This window comes from Zingiber officinale, chromosome 1A, assembly GCF_018446385.1.
Source record: "Zingiber officinale cultivar Zhangliang chromosome 1A, Zo_v1.1, whole genome shotgun sequence".
Classification (NCBI taxonomy): domain Eukaryota; kingdom Viridiplantae; phylum Streptophyta; class Magnoliopsida; order Zingiberales; family Zingiberaceae; genus Zingiber; species Zingiber officinale.
The window spans coordinates 111,245,630-111,266,834 of NC_055987.1; the positions used below are offsets into that span (position 1 = coordinate 111,245,630).

Here is a 21,205-nt window from a genome sequence, read left to right on the forward strand (position 1 = left end):
CTTTAAAGTTAAATTAAAATTAGAATCAAATTAAGTTAAACTTAAGTTAAACCTAAACATAAAATTAAAATTAAAATTAATTCTAATTAATTTAAAATAAAATAAATAAACTAAATTAAATTAAATTAACTTAACTAAAAATTAAATTAAATTAAAAATTTACTTAACTAAAAATTAACTTAACTAAAAATTAACTTAAATTATACTAAATAAAAATTAACTTAAATTAAATTAATTTAAATTAACTTAAACTTCAAATTAAATTAAATTAACTTGAAATTTAAATTAAATTAACTTAAATTAAATTCAAATTAAATTCAAATTTAACTCAACTTAAAATTAAAATTATAATTAAATTAAAATAAAACTTAATGTTAAAATTAAACTTAAACTTTAAACTTAAAATTTAAAATTTAAATTTAAAATTAAAATTAAACTTTAAAGTTAAATTAAAATTAGAATCAAATTAAGTTAAACTTAAGTTAAACCTAAACATAAAATTAAAATTAAAATTAATTCTAATCTATGTTACTTAATTTAAATTTAAACTTAATTTAACAACTTGAAATTAACAACTTATTTAATTTAAATCAGCTTATTTCTTAAATTTAATTAAAAAAAAGTAACCTAACATACTTATCTCCTAACTTATTTATCAGATTAATAAATCTATTAATACTCTCAATCAATTTTTTTAAAAAATTCTTTTTTAAAATATTTAAAAAAATCTTTTAAAAATAATTTTAAAATTCTTTTAAATATTTTAATTCTTTAATAATTATTTTAAAAATTATTTTTAAAATCCTTTTAAAAAAATTATTTTACAAAAAATCATTTTTTTAAAATCATTAAAAAAACTCTTTTAAAAATCATTTTAAAAATCATTTAAAAAACTCTTTTAGAAATCAATTTAAAAATTATTTTTAAAATCATTTTAAAAAAAAAAACTCGGAATTAATACTTAAATTAAATCTAAAAATAAATAAAGTGACATAAATGAAAAATTATAACTAAGACTTTCATTAAATCAATTAACTCAATCAATTAATAAATGTAAGTTGTTTTAATCAAATAAGTATTAAATTGAGTTACTTATTATTGAGTTAGTAAGAAATCAATATTTAACTTAATCCTAGAATAATTGATTATTGATTAATTTAAATAACCTTATTTTAATTAAACTTATATAAACAAGTATAGAGAAATTTTTATGTAAATAATACACTTGATGAACATAAGTGTTGGTAACACTAAAATCCCCTAAAAACACTTAGGTATAAAAATGTGTTAAGATCTTGAAATTTAACATACCCAAATCCTAGTATTTTTTAAGAAGGAATGTTGACTTCAGGGGGAGTGTTGACTTCAGGAGGAGTGCTAATTTCAGGGGGAGTAATAAATTCAGGGGGAGGTTCATTTTTTTTAAAAACTTATTAAAATCTTTAACCATTTGTTTAGAAATTTCCTTCTTTCTTGAAAATTTTACTTCTATTTTTCAAAAACCTTATTTTAAAAATGCTCTTAAATCTTCTTTTGAAAAATCTTGATAGTTTGTTTTTAGTATTTATAGAAACTTTTTTAGAAAAGTGTTTTAAATCATTTTTGTAACTTAAACAAGTCTATTAAGATTATTTTGGAAAAGTCACTTTAATTTTTTTTTAAAAAAAAGTCTTTACAAATCATTACTTTAAAAAATCCTCTTAATAATAAACTCCTTAAAAATTCAGCTTGCTTCAAAACTTTCATTGAACATATTACTTAACAATTTCTCTTAGAAATTTTTCTTCTTCTTAATTTTTTTACTTTTCTATACAAGTTGTTTTCAAAAAAAAGTTTTTTTTTAACTTTACTTAGAAAAATTTGAATCTTTGGAAATAATTTTTGAAAAGTTATTATTTGTGAAAACTTACTTGTAAAATCACTATTGTCACTTAGAAAATTACTTTTGTGAAAACTAAAAAAAAAAAAAAAAAAAAAAGGTTACTTTAGTTTTCTTTGATGTTTACTTAGAATTTTTCTCAATTATTTTAAATATACGTTGAAAGATATTTTTATAAACACTTTGGAAAGTTTTTTTTGAAAATGTTATATGTCTTTCACACATTATTGGTGCAAAACCTAATGGAAACTAATCTTAAGTTTATATCCTTTTGATGTGTGCCAAAGGGGAAGAGTGATATCTTAATTTAGAAAAGTTAAAGGAAGAGAGTTATCTTAAGTTAGAAAGTTAAAACATTTCTAATCTCTCAAACTTTGAGAATTAACCCTTAAAGACCCAAGCCTAACTTATGAAAATTGTCAAACATCAAAAAGGGGGAGATTGTTAGTGCAATCGACCTCTAGGATTTCGATGTTTGATAATATACCTAAGTTTGGTCAATTTGACCAAGGGTTGATCCAAACAGGACATGATGTTTGGGAGAGAAAAGTCTAGTCATGAATAGATGACTAGCAAAGGTAAGTCCTAACCAAAGGTTAGGCAAAGTGGAGGTCCTGGTGAGTGAAGCCGGACCCTAGTGAGTGAAGTTAGGTAGTAGAAGTCTTGGTGAGTGAAGCCAAGCCCTAGTGAGTGTAGCTAGGAGGTGGAAGTTATGGTGAGTGAAGCCAGACCCTAGTGAGTGAAGTTAGGTGGTGGAAGTTCTGGTGACTGAAGCCGGGCTCTAGTGAGTGAAACTAGGTAGTGGAAGTCCTGGTGAGTGAAGCCAGACCCTAGTGAGTGAAGCTAGGTAGTGGAAGTCTTGGTGAGTGAAGTCGGGGCCTAGTGAGTGAAGGTAGGTAGTGGAAGTGCTAGTGAGTGAAGCTAGACCCTAGTGGGTGAATCTAGGTGATAGAAGTCCTGGTGAGTGAAGCCTGGTCGTAGTGAATGAAGCTAGGTGGAGGAAGTCTTGATTAGTGAAGCCAAGCAATGGAAGTCCTAGTGAGCGAAGCTAGGCAACCCTAGGAGGAGATAACCCTAGGTTATACTTGAATTCTGTTAACATTATTTTACCTTACCATTTTATCTATTGTGCTAATTCAGTGTTGCAGGGAAATTTAGCTAAGTCGATGGGCTGATCAGATAGCTGGCAAGAAATTTAGATAGGTCGACAGACGGACCAGATGTCTGCAAATGGTAAGTGAAGGTAAGTCACTGAAGGAAAGTGACTGTGAGGACGCGTCCCAGTTGAGGGACAGTAGGCGTCGGTCTAGTTTAGGTCCATTTGAGATCCCTAGACTGAGACCTTGACTAGTTAATGGTCTTAGGAGAACAGGAACTAATTACTCGATTTATTATATTTGTGCTAACACTTGTCTTGTAGGGTATTTGGACTAACACATTTGTTGTAGGGCAAGAAAGCAAGCAAGTAAGCAAGTTGCCTTCGGGTGAACAGTACCCGAGGGCACCCTCCATGGCTATGGAAGACACTTCGGTACTGTTCATGGAAGGTGGTTTCCATGGCTATAGAAGTCACCCTCCGCGGATAAAATTTGACTTCGCTACAAATAAGTGCCAAGGAAATCAAGATAGCTTTTGCCTCATTGGAGACGCCTTCCATAGCTATGGGAGGCGCCCTCCAAGGTAGACTCGAGTAGGCACTTAAATAACAACTACATACGAGATACTCTGCGTTCATTCAAGATTCCAACTACTTTTGATTGCTACTACGACTCTACTACGAAGCTGCTGAGCCCGATGACTAATCCGAGGAGTTTTGATCGCGCCTGGTAGACATACATCAACACAAGAAGAGCTCTCATTTCGATCCATAAGAGTGTTGGTAACTTTGTCTTTGTACTTAATTACTATAAAAGGCAAGTGTAGTGTGTTGCACTTGACCTAACCTTTTTGTACTCAATTCTCTCTTCCGGGGGTACCAGAAGATGTTTTTAGTGGATTCCCCATCGATAGGTTTGCGAGACCTGGACCTTGGAGTAGGAGTTGCCGAAGGCTCCGAACCAAGTAAAAAGCCGCTTGTGTTTTCTTATGTCCTAGTTTTTGCTTTCTCATTTTTCATTTTTCGCTGTGTACTCTGCTTTTAATTTTTAAAAGAAAATAAGTTTTAAAAATCACGTGATTCACCCCCTTCTCACGTGCGTCACGATCCAACACAAACATCTCTGAAGAATTCAGGAACAGGAAAGCGAAGGTAATTTTTGACTTGACCATGAAAAAAGGTGTAAAACCCAAAAGAGGCATTGATGGTATTTGGTCTCCTCTTGGTATTCAGATTATGTAATCAGTAGAAATACCATAATTTATCCTAAGTTCCCCTCTAAGGTTTTCAGTGGCAGATGAGTGAATGGTTTCATACTAGGGAGCAAAAGTCATAGAAATTGCATAAATACATGAGGCCTAAAGAAAGTCTAGGGTTAAAGGGAGACTAAATACTGGGAGTTAAAAAGGAGAACTTACAAGAAAATGAGAGAATATAGAAGATGAGAGGGCTAAATCACTAGGGTTTGCGGAGAAGATGAACACCACATGTGGTAAAAAAGTGATGAAGAGGACGAACACCTTAATCCTAATACACCTTTTATTCCTCTACACAAGCTGGCAGATAAAGAGTGCCACAGCAAGTAGGATTTATTTGAGGTCATTGGATAAGGTGCAAACATATAGAAACATCCACATTTATAATTTCAAACCATAGTCGGTCACATCACTTGATGGGACCTTAACTTAGCACGCAACGACTCATGAAGTTATTGGTCAAGGTAAGCATGTCATCAATCAGGACGCTTTTCATTAATGAGCACCACACCTCATAAATACACAGATCTCTCGGGTTATTCGACAATAAAAGAAAGATTTTCTCTCTCTCGCCATGTGGCAACGATAATCAAGACTTTTTGATTGAGTCAAATCTTTAGTCAGTCGGACTCATGCCTCTTTTAACTATACTAAAGGGGGATGCATGTAATGCGATGATCCGCAGGGGGTGCCACGTGGCATAAAGAAGGCAGTATAATAGGGTAAGGTGACAACCACAATCAAGGTCAATAGAAGGAAGGTTTCCCGACCGAGTACAATGAACTGATCGGACAAGTGTATCTGATTGGTCTCTTACTCTGTTTTAGCATGCTAGGTAGTTGAGCCATCACTCGAGTATATAAAAAATTCAAAACCTTACCTGGCCAAGGAAAATACATTAACGCTACCTACATTAAATGCTTAGTGCCGTCTACATTAAAAGCTCATCATTTGACATTAAATGCGTGAGAAGAGGAATAGCCGGAAGAAATAAAATGATAGTCTTTCTCATTTTGTCATGGTTTCATTAATAGCTTCATTAAAAGCTCGGAGGAAGACAAAACGAAGATCCCTTGTGATAAATATAGTATCATTAAATGCAAAGAAGATGAAAGGTTCGGGAGGAAATGTATAAAAAGATAGTAATAGAAAAAAGGGATAAGGTTAAGATACTTCTATTTTCTTTCTTCAAAACTCTACCTTCTATGCATCTCCAAGGGTAGTCTCTACACTAACGCTTCGTTTGGTATACATGATAGGATAGATTTATATTTTCATAAAGTTTTTAATCAAGCGTTTGGTAGAGTTGATTAGGGATATGATTCATAATACTTTGAACTCAAGAGGGATTATTTATCCTACCTTTAATCTCATCCTAATCAACCCAATCCTATCCAATCATGCATACCAAACGGAGCCTAATAATCTACTCTCTTAGCACACTGACAAGTCAAAGCAAGGATCCTCCAGTCCAGGTTTCTTGGACCAATCCTGGACCCTTGCCCATTCATTGGTGGGGTTAGTTGGACCCCACCTGTTATTTATAACAACATATTTATATATTTTGATTGATCATAACTTGATTGTAATTTGTCTCTCTTTCGAGTTAAGTCTGATTGGATCGTTTAATCAGGTTGTCTAATATTATCAAAATAAATTAACGGGGAGAAAAAAATATGATCTAATTTAATTAAAGAATTAAAATGTTCAATTGTATTAGTAGTTGTATGTATCATTAATGGTTAGTAGTTAACTTCCTCCGTGTTGGTTTATACGCAGATTGGTCGAGTGAGTGGATCGCCTGTTTTTTTGCCAGATATCATTAATTTTATATGAAACTTAGTTGTGGAATAAAATTTATATAGATGAACTAGTGAAATATCGTAGAAACATACTATTTTTTGGAACAGTCTTTTAAACACTTATAACTAGAATAGATAAAAAACAATAACTGGTCCCGTAGCTCAGTTGGTTAGAGCGTTGGTCTTATGAGCCGAAGGTCGCGGGTTCGAGCCCCGCCGGGACCATCTATTTTTTATATCTATCAGAAATCAAATCTAAGATTTTTTATTTTTTTTTACCATTTAATGATGACGAGTACCTGTTGGTAAATAAAGTTTATTTTATAAAAAATGATCTACTAAAAATCAAATCTAAGATTTTTTATTTTTTTTTACCATTTAATGATCTATTAAAAATCAAATCTAACATTTTGTATTTTTTTTTACCATTTAATGATGACGATTACCTGTCGATAAATAAAATTTATTTTATAAAAAATAATCTACTAAAAATCAAATCTAAGATTTTTTATTTTTTTACCATTTAATGATCTATTAAAAATCAAATCTAACATTTTGTATTTTTTTTTTACCATTTAATGATGACGATTACCTGTCGATAAATAAAATTTATTTTATAAAAAATAATCTACTAAAAATAAAATCTAACATTTTGTATTTTTTTTACCATTTAATGTTGACGAGTACTTGTTGGTAAATAAAGTTTATTTTACAAAATATGTTTTTTAATTCACGGTTTTTTTTTATTAAAAACATGTTTTTTTTACCCATTTAATGGTGATTACCTGTTGGTTTGTGTTTTGTTGTTCTTTTCCGATATCTGTTTTGGAACATTTGAAAATTACAAAAAAAAATGAGCATTTTACCAAATTACTATATTTTTACAAAAGTTATTTTACCATTTAATGATGACGAATACCTGTTGGTAAATAAAATTTATTCTATAAGAATTGTTTTTTTATTCACGGGTTTTATGTTTTTTTTTTACATTTTCTTTTTATTGTCAATATCTGTTTTGTTACATTTGAAAAATAAAAAATAAACGAGCATTTTACTAAATTACTATATTTTTTCTTCTTTTATCAAATCCGTTCATTTTTTTACCCAATCAAAACAGATTCATCTACCAGGGACATCAACCGCACAGGAACTGCACCAACCAAGAAACGAGCCACACGAGAAGTGTGTGCCGCTCGCCTAGATTGAAGAGTCGGATCGGGCATATGTCTCAAACAGAAGGTGCATCAACAGATCTACAGTCTACTCACTTTGAAAATATTACAGAAAAAAATTCTGAAAAGAATACATGAGACTTCAATCGTGCGTTTACTTTAGAAATATCCCTGAGATAAATTATCTTATATAAAAATATTATATAATTGTCATAATTCTCTTTAGTTTCACATCATAAAATTAATAACATCATGAGCGAAATTTTTTTTATAAATACTTTAAACTGACGATGTTAGAAAGTATACATTTCCTTTTTTTTTTTTTGCTAAAATCATATATGATATTAAATTAATTTTTCACGAGGGAAAGTCTACAATAGCAGCATGATGTACTCTTACAAAATCCAATTTATGAGTTTCGGGTACTAATTTATATATATTATGTATTATATTATACATGCAATGCAATGTGTGTGCGCAATGATTAATCTATTTTATTTTTCTTTCCTAACTTCTACTATCTTTCATGCTCTATTTATTTAGAAGGACGGAAATAAAAATCATGGGAAGTATTTCATCGGAAAAACTTTTCTCTTTTACTTAAAAAGAGTTATTTTTCTTTCTTTTAATTACCAAATGGGAAGAAGAATTTATGAATTCGTGAACGGATCAATTTTTTATTATTTTTGTATATGTACAAACAAGATGGAAAATAATTCCCTCCATCCAACTCGTTTTGACCCAATTGAGTCCACACGAGGTGGCAACCTTGCGACTGATAGCCCTACGCAATTAGGTGACCTTGCGAGGCTACGGCCGCCACGAGGTCCCCTCGCTTGGCTGTGAACAGCAGCGCCGCAGCAAGAGGTCACCTTGTGAGCGCAAGGTCATTGCGGCTGGCAATTTCAGAAGCGAGAGGTCGCCTCGTGAGTGGTGTTAGATTATATAATTAGAATTATTTACTTATATCCTTGATGATAATTTAATTTTTTTATCTTTTTAATTTAGGGTTTAGGTTTTCTGATAATTCACTATATAAAATTTTGTACTCTTTATTTTCTAACAAATCAATTTTTTGGATTCATCAATAAAGACAACTACTTTTCTTTGGTATCAATTTCTACATGGTATCAGAACCTTCATCTCTATGTTTTTGATAATTAGATTGAAGAACTGTTAATTCGATCCACATTTTTTTTGGCGTAACCGTACAGTTTTGATTGTTTTTCTTTTGTTTTAGCAATACTTGATTTTGTTTAGTGTTTGGTTATTCGTGAACACAATTTGTTCTATCATCATGAGTGGCCACACAAAAGATTCGCTTCAATCGATTAGTGTCCGATTGGATGGAAAAAATTATTCGTATTGGGGATATGTTATGAAATTTTTTTTTGTGAGAAAAACCTATGTGGGGATATATTTTAGGTGTGCGAGTTCAACCTACGAACATTAATGCTGATGATTATGCAAAGTCGTTAGATGTTTGGGAGACCAATAATGCGAAGATTATTACATAGATCAATATTTCTGTTTCACACTCCATTGGTGCTCAGTTGGCCAAGTACGAGACAGCCAAAGAGGTTTGAGATCATCTGGCAAGATTATACACGCAGTCTAAGTTTGCCAAACAATATCAATTAGAAGCAGATATACGTGCACTTCGGCAGCAAGATATGGGGATCCAAGATTTTTATTCTGCCATGCCAGAACTATGAGACTAGTTAGCACTCACATAATCCTCAGAATTGCGAGCATTCCCAGCTTATGAAACTCATAGAGAAGAGCAACGTCTGGTCCAATTCTTGATGACTCTTCATGATGACTTTGAAGGATTTCGTGGAACAATTTTGCATCATAGTCCTCTCCCTTCCGTTGATTCAGCAGTACATGAATTGCTAGCTGAGGAGATTCATCTTAATAGGTTGATAAGAGGACTATTACACCATTTACGCCATCTATTTTTGCAGCACCATAACGGTCTATGCCGCATAATTAAAGTAGGTCGACTTCGAATGTTTCTAGTGATGAGTGTGCTTATTGCAAAGAAAAAGGACATTAGAAGTCTCAATGTCCATTATTGTTGAACAAAGGTAAACTACCGCAGCAGTAAAAATGACCACCACAACAGTAATATTAGCAATAACAACCTCAACAACCACCATTGCTACATCAGAATACTTCATGGAAATCTAGTAATCAACCACAATAGTCACCAAATGAACTATCTAAGTCTAGTAATGCAGTGGTTGCCCCCTCTTTAGATCCTTATATGCTTGAGCAGTTTTAACAATTCCTTACTTCACAGCCCTCTGCCATGTTTGCTTCTTCTTATATAGGTTTGTCATCCTCCAGTACATCAGGTATATCTTCCTCTTTATGGATCTTAGATTTTGGAGCCTCTCATCATATGTCATATAACTTATCATCTTTTATCTTCTTATCTTCTAATTCATCTTTATCAGTTATGACGGCTGATGGTACTCTAATGCCAATATTAGGTATTGGTTATGTTATTACAACTTGCTTGTGTCTTCCTGATGTTTATTATATTCCTAGTCTTACACTTAATCTTATTTCTGTTAGTCAATTATCTAGGTCTGGATATTTAATATCTTTTTCTTCATCTAATTGTTATGTGCAGGACCCGCGATCTCAGAAGGTGATTGAGATAGGTCGTAGGCAAGGAGGACTATATGTCTTGGATAAGCTTCCAGTACCAGATGTTGCAGCTTCTAGTGTCGATTTGTCATCTTTCCGATTGAGTCGTTCTTCTTCTGATTTTTACTAGTGGCATACTCGTCTATGTAATGTTTCAGTCTCTCGTTTACAATTTTTAGCTTCGTTTGAAGTATTAGAAACTTAAAAAAGTCATGATATTTCAGATTGTGGTGGTTGTAAATTGGCAAAATTTTATGCATTACCTTTTAATAAAAGTTTATCTTTTTCTCCTAATCCTTTTGATCTTGTTCATTTTGATGTGTGGGGGCCTTCTCCTGTTACTACAAAAGGGGATCAAGATATTATATTTTTTTTATTAATGATTGCACTCGCTATACTTGGGCTTATCTTATGAAACATAGATCTGATTATCTTATCATTTTCAATAACTTTAAAGATCTTGTCAAAACTCAACATTTAGCAGTTATCAAGTGTTTTCGTTGTGATTGGGAGGGGGGGGGGGGGCGAATACACTTCCAATAATTTTTCTCATTTACTTGCATCAGAAGGTACTGTACATCAAAACTCATGTCAAGAAACACCTGAGCAGAATAGAGTTTCAGAGAGAAAACATAGACATCTTGTAAGACAACCCATTCATTCTTATTGTCTGTAGATGTTCCTAGTATTTTTTGGAGAGAAGTAGTACTTACTACTACTCATGTAATTAATAGGATTCCAACTTCTCACAATTTAGGTTTGTCTCCTTTTCAAAAACTATATGGTCATGCTCTTGATTATTCCTCTTTATGTGTTTTTGGTTGTACATGTTTTATTCTCCGACCACATGTTGAGCGTGATAAGTTGTCCTCTAAGTCTGATTTGTGTGTCTTCCTTGGTTATGATGTTGGTCAAAAGGGGTATCGTTGTTTTGATCCAGTTAGTAAAAAATTATATGTCTCTCGTCATGTTGTGTTTCTTGAGCATATTCCTTTCTTCTCCACACCTCTTCTATCACATGACATGACTCTTGTAGATCTTATTCGCATTAATCCCTTCAGTACCGACACTGACGAAGCCTCCCCCATGACTACTCTTCCACATGATGGCTTCACTGAATCTGGTATTCTCGAGACATCTCCTCCACCTCCACCTTCCCCTCCTACGACTGTTCCTTCACCTCCAGAGAGTGCGGACAATCCTATTCGTCGGGGTACACGTCCTCGTAAGTCTACTAAACTACCTGATTTTCCTTATTCTTGTTATTCTACTTCCTTTGCCTCTTTTGCTGCCTCTATTCATCATCTTTCTGAGCATTTATTCTATAGAGAAGTTGTTGGTAATCCTCTTTGGCAAATTGCTATGGACGAGGAATTAATTGCTCTGCACCATACTTATACTAGAGATTTGGTACCTCTACCACCAAGGAAACGTGCCATTGGTTCTCATTGGGTCTATAAGATCAAAACTAAATTTGATGGTTCTATCCAACGGTACAAAGCTCATCTTGTTGCTAAAAGCTACTCTCAGTAGTATGACATGGATTATGAGGAAACTTTTACCCTTGTTGCTACAATGACCACTGTTCGTATGTTAATTGTTGTTGCCTCTATTTGTCAATGGAAGATATCTCAAATGGATGTAAAAAATTCTTTCTTGAATGGTGATCTTTAAGAAGAAGTGTATATGGTGCCTCCTCCTGGAGTTGCTCATCGATCTGGTGAAGTTTTCAAGCTTCACAAAGCTCTCTATGAACTCAAACAAGCACCACGTGCTTGGTTTGCCAAGTTCTCCACGGTGGTTACCTCGCTTAGTTTTCATCCCAATAATCATGATTCAACTTTATTTGTCAAGTGCACGCGTGCAGGTTGTATACTTTTATCTTTATATGTAGATGATATGATAATTACTGGTGATGATTTTGATGGAATTAAGTCTTTGAAGTTTGAATTAGCTCGTTGTTTCGCTATGAAAGACTTGGATTTACTATGCTATTTTTTTGGGGATTGAGATTGCATCTTCACCTAAAGGTTATCTCTTGTTTTAGTCAAAGTGCATAGCTGATATATTTGAGCGTGCACGTCTCACTGACAACAGGGTAGTTCATACTCCCCTTGAGACTAATACTAGGTACTTTCTATTAGATGGTTTTCCTTTGCCAGATCCTAACCTCTACCGTACAGTTGTGGGAAGGTTGGTTTATCTCACTGTGACTCGTCCTGATATTGCGTATGCTGTACATGTGGTTAGTCAGTTTGCCACTGCACCTACCATAGTTCATTAGGCTGCTGTTCTTCGCATTCTTTGGTATCTTCGGGGAACTTAGTTTCAGAGTCTCTTATTTCCTTCTACTTTCTCATTAGAACTTTGTGCATTCTCTAATGCTGATTGGGCGGGTGATCTTACGGATCGTAAGTCGACCACTGACTTCTGTATTTTTCTTGAATATTCTCTTATCTCTTGGAAAGTAAAAAACAAGATGTTATTTCGAGATCCTCCACAGAAGTTGAATATCGTGTTATGACTACCACTACTTGTGAGATTATTTGGCTACGTTTGTTGCTTGCAGATATGGAAATTTTTCTTCAGAAACCTATTGCTCTTCATTGTGATAATCAGAATGTCATTCAAATTGCGCGTAATCTAATTTTTCATGAAAGAACGAAGCATATTGAAATAGATTCTCAAATTGATTTCAATAAACAAATATATATGCAATAGCTAACCATAAATCGACCACATGAGCAGATTTGTTTTTTATTACGAAAAACACTTATCTTTTATCATCATAGATTTCATACATATATATTCTCTCAAAAAGATCAAAATCCAACTGCAACGCAGCATTAATTTAATTTATCCCCCCCAAAAAACAACGAATTACAATCAGCTTAATTCCACAAATCAAATGTTGCTTCACGAACGCTCCATCTTCATCCTGGCTACGGTGCCTCCGCTGCCGCTGCTGCTGCTGCTCCCGCTTCGGCCGCCACTGCCGCCGCCGCCGCCTCCTCGAGGGCCGACGAGTCCTCCGACGACCTCCTGGAACTGGCACTGCGCTTCATGGAGGCGTTCTTGGTGAGCTGGCTGTAGCTCCCCGTCTCCTTGAACAGCTGCGAGAAGTGGTGCTTGCAGTAGAGCACGCCGTCGAGCGCCGCGTACGACGACGCCGTCAGCGTGCACCCGCCTTTGAAGCACTTGAAGCACGTCTTGTGGTATATCTCCCCCTCCACCGTAACCTGCACCCGCACCCAAACAAACAAACAAAAACAACTAACAGATCAGTCTCGGTCCACTAGTCGCTTTACGATCAGATCAATCGAGCGTGCGTACCTTCTCAAGGGGGTACGCCGTTTTGTTGCAGCTGGCACATCTTTCTTGAGTTCCAGAGAACATGGAAGACACCTTGCTCGGAACCCTCGTCTGCAAATTAAATTCAATATCATTCAGCAACGATCATTAATCAATTCCAGCGAATTATTCAAGATTCAGATTATTAATTTTTATTATATATATTACCAGTTCCTTCTCTCCCGCAGACTTGGAAGCCAGTAGATTCTTGCTGCTGTAACTTCCAGTAACCTTGAAGATCTGCTCGAAGTGAGGTTTGCAGTAGAGGATGCCATCCACGGAAGAGTAATTGCTGATCTGCCAAGAATTCATAAATTATATGTGAGAGAAAAAAACAGAATTAATTAATAAATTAATTAAGCCCGATTATATTACAGAAAGAGTTCCTTTGCAGTGGCTGCATCTGAAGCAGGTCTTGTGGAAAGGGACGCCGTCGGCGCGCACTAGCTCAATGAAATGGACAGTCTTCTCGCAGGCCTTGCACTTGTCCTGGGTTCCACTGAACGACATGGCGATCGATCAACAAATTAAACCAGGACAGGGGATATCGATCGATAAAGTTAAGGTCTAATTAAATTTGTGATGTAATTAGTTTTTCTGCAGCTCCCTCTCTGCCATTGGGCGTGGCGAAGATGAATAATGAGCAAGGTGGAATTAACGAAAGAAGAGAGGAAGGGAAGGGGGAAGCATGCAAGAGGTGAGGCCTTTAAGGAATGAGAATATAATGAAGGGGAGGTCCTAATTAGTTGGTGGAGGAGGAGGAGGAGAGTATGGGAGGAAATTAAAGGTAGGGAAAACTCTGGAGTGGAGGCATGCATGCTCATCTCTAAACGTGGAAGAAGGTTGCTGAAACACAAGCGCCATGCGCGGGAGGCCATGCATCCACCAGAGAGATGATTTCTTCTTGGATAATTGAATTAATTTGACTCTGTTAATGACTTGGGAGTTTGGTGACAAAGTTTGTCATAGAATTTGATGGTTTTAAGGGGGGAAATGCATGATCGATCTATTTTGAAATGATAGTTAATTTAGGGTTATTTATTATTGTTTAACCTCAGTTAGTTAAGTTTTCGTTGAACAATAAATCGTTACACCATGTTTCCCACAAAGATTTTTTTTTTTTTGAAAAATCTTTTGTCATAACTGCTGTTCTGAACAAATACTATGGATGATCAATTCATCAGTTAACGAACATATAATTTCCTCTAGAGATCATCGGTGATTAAGATGAAAGGCCATGAAATGTACTCTAAAAGAGAATTAAACTGGCATCGAGGAGTCCTGGCATGCAAGCTATTCCGACGCCCAAGTTAGGATTTGCTTGGGGTGATATGCGAGAGAAAAAGGATGGAGAAGGTGAAAACCTAGTGTAGGATTTTGGAAAAGGGGAATCCCCTTGTGCTGACCTTCTTTAGGAATTTTATCATTGTTCGCAGAGCATCTCCATGTGGGCGTCACATATTTCTTCGTCATCATCCTCATGTGAGCCAGTGAGAAGACTAGATCTGATAGCTGTTAGCTGTCTTTCCATCCACAGAACGCCATGTGTTTGAAGAAAAGCATGTAGGAGATCAATTCTAACAACCTAGTAACTGTCTTTCCATTTATTCAGTGCCACGTGCTATGGACTATTGTGGAGCAATGATCTTAATGATGAGGAGATTACACTATCCTTCACATGCTCTCAGCAATCCACGTGGGGTGTAGGCCGGATCCGAGGATGAAAAGATGAGGAAATTAAACTATTTTGGAATGAACTTGAGAGTAGATGAAGTCGAGACTTGAGACTGAGCCCTGAACAATATTAGTGCTTGAGGTTAAACCAAGTAGATATTACTGAAACTCAAGACTGAGCCAAAGAAATGTTGAGAAATGAGACTGAGCTAGGTAGATGGTGCAGGAATATGGAGCTAAGCCATAGTTAACATAGGTAATTGAGACTGAGCAAGGTAAATGGTGCTGGTATCTGGAGCTAGCTAGATGCAATGTCAACAGCTGATGTTGAGCTATTTAGAAGGTGTTGGGATCTTGAGCTGAGCTAGAGGCAACGTCGACAACTGAGGCTGAGCCAGGTAGATGATGTTGGGATCTGAAGCTGAGCCAGAGAAAATGTCAGCAGCGGAGGCCAAGCTAACTAGATGGTGTTAGGATCCAATATTGAGTTAGTGTTAGTCGTTGAGACTAAGAAGGAGTTGGAATCTAAGTCAGCTGTTGAGATTGAGATAGAGTTGAAGTCCGTTGTTGATACTGAACCAGGAGGTGAGTCAGGATCAAGAGTTGAGACTTGGACTTAATTAATCTTGAATATCTGGATAAGCATGCTGAGCCAATTTAACTAAACCTGAGTCTTATTCAAGCATAGTCTTACTCCTTTCGACCCATCTTGACTTTGACTGATAGATTAACATGACTTTTGACCATATGAGGCACGTGAAGATTGCAAAAAATTGTTGCATCACAAACTGATGGGATATGCCAGATGCAGTGTGTGTTAAAACACTTTTCGTAAACATGCGCAGTGGAAAATAAAATGATAATAATTCCTAAATTATTACATCACACTCACCACACACATACAAGGATACAACATAACAAACATGATCACATAATTAAATTTTTACGCAAAGTAAATTTACACTAGGTGTACCTTACAGATGACTTGTAATGATGAGGGCATCAATCGTAGCGACGTTGTCAAACCTTGCCCCTATTCGTATCCATGCCGAGCTCCTCAAGACAACTCCTTGAGTACACCCCTCTCCTTTGAAAGTTACTAGCCACAAGCGAAGAAGAGGGATCAAGGGGAAGAGGAAGAGAAGCACACAAGGAAGAGATTTCTTCCTTGTGGTGGTCACGACAACAAGGGAAGGGCTTCCCTTTGTTGGTGGTGACAAAGAGAGAGGGGAGAGGGAGAGGAGAAGAGAAATTGGGTTAAGGTTTTCCAAAAACCTTACAAGCCAATTAATGATCTTATGTGTATAATCTTCTCTCAACCATATCAATATATAGCCCTCATTAATGAGTTGGATTAGAAAGTCCAAATCCAACCCATTATCTCTTAACCAAAAATTATCTAATTAACCCCTTGGTTTGGTTCACAACTAAACCAAGTTGGTTCATGACTAATTCATGATTAAACCAAATATGGTCCAACCCTTCCATAAGAGATGTGGTCCATCCACGCTTCCATTGTGACAAATATTTCTATATTTGTCTTATGTATGGTCCAACCAAACATTTATCTCTTGATCTAAGAATCCTATTCTTTAACTTGTTTTACGTCTTTTAGAGACTTGTTAGTGCATGTGACCCAATAGATTCTTGGTTTATCTTGACCGTCCGTAATTAACTACTTAATTATATAACGATCATGAGTAGCACATAGTAGTACATCATGATCCCCAATTAGCTAAAAAATCATAGTTGCTCTTAGAATTAATTCTAAACCCTTCAGTAGCTACAGTGAGTCGTGTCTTGTTCTTTTCGCTCGTCTTATATTCACTTGGTTCAGGACATGGTCTATGTGTCTTGTCCCCACTAGGCTGACTATGTCACACCTAGCCCAAGTAATACTTCCTCATTTTGCAAATTCAAATTACTCATAGATGTGTACAAGAGTCTCCCACTCTTAACATGTGATGCTTTGGTCAAAGACTGAGTAATAATCCTAACGAGTGATCATAGGGTATATGTCTCCTAGCAAGGAGCGGTAAATCCTCTGTGGGCTATCCAAACACCTTCGGGCACTTCAACTTATACCCAATCATCTCGGGTCCACACCTCAATGACATGCTTGCTTAAGATATTAAAGTATAAGTCTCCATGACTAAGATGACTTATATACCTCAAGTTGATGGAAACCTGCACTCATGTTGCAGTAAGAACTTCACACACACACACACACACACACACACACACACACACACACACATATATATATATAAACATATAAAGTCTTAAGCGAGTCACTCCAATGAACTAGTTACTATAACCAGCATCGACGTTTAACTCTCAACATCCCAATGTCTCCAGCCAGTGAGAAAATAGGTACTTGGCCGAACCAAGGAGTATAACCCGTGCTAATCTTACAGAATTAATAATGTCCAAATGCATTAATTTGATGACTAGGAAAATTTCAATACATTCATAATTGCACATTTGCACATCTAGAGATAATCACTAGTTGTGATCCAATCACAAATTCTCTCATGCTGTGAATGATATTATGGAGATTTAGTAAATGAGTTTAACATAATTAAACATATAATATGCACTCAAATAGTGAATCTATACTTATCAAATAAATAAAACAAATCATAAGGTGATTGCCTTCGGACATCCCTCAAATTCTAACATAAACCTCCCCTTCAAATCTAGTCAAAGGAGATATAGTTTGACTAACTGGACCATGATGAGTTGTCATTGGCCTACTGAGCTGATCTGTCCAAAATGCTGAGCAAAGGTGGCACTGTCTCACTAAGACAGTTGCTGAGTGTTGGTAGTTGGAGAGAGGGAACTTGATATTAAATGGATGTGATACATGACATCGTGTATCACACAAATGATTGGCACATTGTACCGTTGTATTAATGAGTGGCATGTAGTATGTGCCTCGGGCCACAGAATTGTAGGATCGTTGCGCTAGAAGGGGGGGGGGGGAGTGAATAGCGCTCGTGGCTTTCACGTTCGTTTGAAAATGTTCGAGTAAACCATAGCAGAATAAGAAAGACAAGACAAAAAGAAAGCAATCGCGAATACCAAGAGTTACTTGATTTGAAGCCCGTGGTGATTCCTACTCCAAGACCCGCACGTGAGAGTATTTTCGATGGTCAATCCACTAATCAATCGAAAGTTACAAAGAGATTTACAATTATAGTACAAGTAACTTTTAAATAAATAATACTGACGACGTGGAGAAATAGATCTTCAGCGTAGTCGTCGTCAGAGAAGCTTTCGGGCGTCGAGAGGCTTTATCAAAGCAGCGTACAAGTGCAAAAGTCGTTCTGAATCTTGTTCTTTAGCTCCTGGTCGAATGCTGCTTATATAGGCTATTCCGAGGGCCTGGAACCCTCTGGGCGCCTAGACCATGTGCCCTGGCAAATCGACACACTCCGTGTAGGCTTATGGATAATTTTTCGGATCCGGGCCCTTGGACCGAGTCCAGGCCCCCGGACCGAGTCCAGGCCCTCGGACCGCCTGGACCGAGTCGGACCCCCGGATCACTTGGGCGCTTGCTGCCCGCCTTGGGCAAGGCTGGTCCGGGCGCCCGAACAAACTTTTTCAGCCTCCTTTTTTTCTGCAAAATAAAGTTAGTCCAGACAATAAACAATATATATAATACAAATTTGACAGCCTCTGATTGTCTGATTCTAACTTTGAGTTTCGTTAAAACTCTAGGTCGAACATACGCTTACTGTTCCCTCTTTGGGGGAATGCGCCCTCACCTACTCCTTTCAGGAGAGTTTACCTTTTGCTAGATCAGTCCTCTATGACCGTCTAGACTTTTGCTTAGCGTCTGAGACTTCAGGTCTTCATGCTGAACATCTGCTCCATGACCCGTCCAAACTTCCACATGGTCCGCGACCTCTAGGATTTTCACCTAGAGTCGTGCTTGACCTGTCAAGACTTCGCCTTGCCTAACCGCAATTAGGACTTTCCATCACCTAGAATTATCTCCCCTAGGATCTAGGGTTACCTCCCCCTAGGGGTTTCCACCTGCCTAGAATTTACTAGGACTTTTACCTAAGAACACTTAGGATTTTCCTGCAAGCTCATTCAACCTTGTTAGACAATAAGTAACCTTAACTTTGGACCCATTGTCATAATCAAAACTTAGGTTCGATTGTCTGGTGTTCCCTGCACCAACAATCTCCCCTTTTGATTATGACAACTTGGTTCAACGTTAAGTCAAATATAATAATAATGTAAAGAACTTAAGCATGAGCATAAGTGAAACAATTAAAAGAACTTATGCATAATAAAAATAATTTTGAAAAAAATCTCCCTTATGCTCCCCCTTAATCAAAAGTTATATGTTTAACTTAACTTTATCTTTATAACATTTAACTTTCTTCTCTCCCCCTTTGACATAATCAAAAAGATATTAAGTTAGAGAGAAAAGTAAGAAAAAAAAAATACTAACTCTTGATTTCTTTCAAAATTTTAATTTGAAGTTCCTTTTGAATTTATCACTTTAAACAAATTTAGCTTAAAAGGGATTTAAAATACTTAGTTTTTTTAAAAGATTAAAAAGTTTAACTAAATGCTTAGTTTTAGAAAAGATTTTATTTTTAAAAAATATAACTAAATACTTAGCTTAGAAAGATTTTCTTTAAAAAATATAACTAAATACTTAGCTTAAAAATATTTTCTTTAAAAATATAACTAAATACTTAGTTTTAGAAAGATTTTCTTAAAAATTTAACTAAATACTTAGATTTAAAAAAAAAACTTGGATAAATCTTAGTTTTAAAAAAAAAATCCTTGTAAAAATACTTAGCTAAGAAAATGAATACTTAAAAACACTTAGTTTTATCAAAACTTAGTTAAGTACTTAGCTTTTTTGAAAAGATTTAAAAAAACTTAGTTAAGTTCATAAAAACTTAGTTAAAAGTACTTTTTTAAAAATTTATTTTTCCAGATTGAAATATTTGAACTTCCTTTTCCAAATAAAATGTTTAAAGTTACTTTTCAAAAATAGTTAGTCTTTCTTTTAAAATATAATCAAACCAAAAGAAAAAAAAAATTACCTTAAAGAAAATGCTTTAACTTAAGAGAATATTTAATTTTGAGAGTAATTAACAAACTTTAACTTTGAGAATATATTTAACCAAAAATTATTTAATTGAACCTAAGTCCTTTCACTCCCCCTTGATTAATGCCAAAAATAATTACGAAAATTATTTAAGTTTTGAGGGTCCTAGAATCCAAGCAAATAAAATAAGATAAAAGTAATTATCTATTTTCTTGATTTTTCATCTCACCCTTTCTAGGTTATCAAACATGTTAAGTTTATGTGTTTATATTAGATGAAGAATTCTGAAAGATACTTAATTCTAAGGAGAATAATTTAATCAAAATAGATTAAATTTGAATTTTTAAGTTTAAATTTTAATTTGAAGAATAACTAAGTTTGAATTTTGAAAGTTATGTTTTGAAAAATAATTAAATTAATTAATTATATTTTTAAAATTATTAGGATTAATTATTCCTTTGAAATTGATTAAGAATTTGAAATTAATTATACTTAAGAATTTGAAATTATATTTTTGAAATTAATTAATAATTTGAAATTAATTATACTTTAGAATTTGAAATTAATTAAGATGAGTTCGGTTAATTGAATTAATTTTAGTTAAATTTTAGTTAACTCAATTGAATAGAGTTTAATTAATTTGAGTTAACTACTTTTTATTTTAAACCTAAGTCCATCTCACCCTTTTCTTGATTTTCAATCAGCGAACCTGATGTGTGTAGATCTTATGATCATTTATACATGTTTTGACGCACATTCACTTACTTTATTCACGCATATTCTACGCATGTTCACCTCTCTTAGCATATATTCAGCATAAATACTCTTTTGTTCGGAGATCTGCTCTTTGTTTGATTTTGTGTTGACAGAGACAACTTTTGGAGCAAAAACAGCGATTGTCGACGCACCGGAACGAGGTAGAGAACACGACCGTGCAACCTTGCACGACCATGTGGCCAAACAGAGGAAGAACATGGCACGATCGTGCAACTCTTGCACGGCCGTGCAACTCTTGCACGGTCGTGCAACTCTTACACGGCCGTGCGGCCAAACAGAGGTGGATCTTTGCATGGCCGTGCAAACCTGCACGACCGTGCCCCCCATGACCAGCAACCAAGCAATGCACGACCGTGCAATCCTGCATGGCCGTCCCCCAGGAGCAGAGCCCCAAATCCACACGGCCAGAGGAAGAAGAAGGCACGGTCGTGCCACATCGCACGACCGTGCCCCAGGAGCA

At 35.3% G+C, this 21,205-nt stretch overlaps 1 protein-coding gene and 1 non-coding gene across 2 annotated transcripts; one reads left to right on the top strand and one right to left on the bottom strand.

The window, feature by feature from the left end:
- Positions 1-6,184: 6,184 nt before the first annotated feature.
- On the top strand, positions 6,185-6,258 carry TRNAI-UAU. Its single transcript has one exon. It is a non-coding gene; the product is annotated as a tRNA-Ile (tRNA).
- A 6,547-nt stretch (positions 6,259-12,805) lies between these two features.
- On the bottom strand, positions 12,806-13,724 carry LOC122001569 (LIM domain-containing protein WLIM2b-like). Its single transcript, XM_042556399.1, has 4 exons — positions 13,590-13,724; positions 13,383-13,511; positions 13,197-13,286; positions 12,806-13,102 (listed from the first exon to the last, which is right to left on the bottom strand). Exons 1-4 carry the CDS (start codon positions 13,722-13,724, stop codon positions 12,806-12,808), a joined length of 651 nt encoding a protein of 216 aa, XP_042412333.1.
- Between the last annotated feature and the right edge of the window lie 7,481 nt (positions 13,725-21,205).

Bases quoted from the DNA above. Each gene is read 5' to 3' on its own strand.
- LOC122001569 (XM_042556399.1), bottom strand. From the start codon at position 13,724: ATGTCGTTCAGTGGAACCCAGGACAAGTGCAAGGCCTGCGAGAAGACT. The intron at 13,287-13,382 runs GTAATATATATA...TTTAATTTGCAG, and splicing joins CTGCGGGAGAGAAGGAACTG to ACGAGGGTTCCGAGCAAGGT. The intron at 13,103-13,196 runs GTACGCACGCTC...GTGCGGGTGCAG, and splicing joins CGGCGTACCCCCTTGAGAAG to GTTACGGTGGAGGGGGAGAT.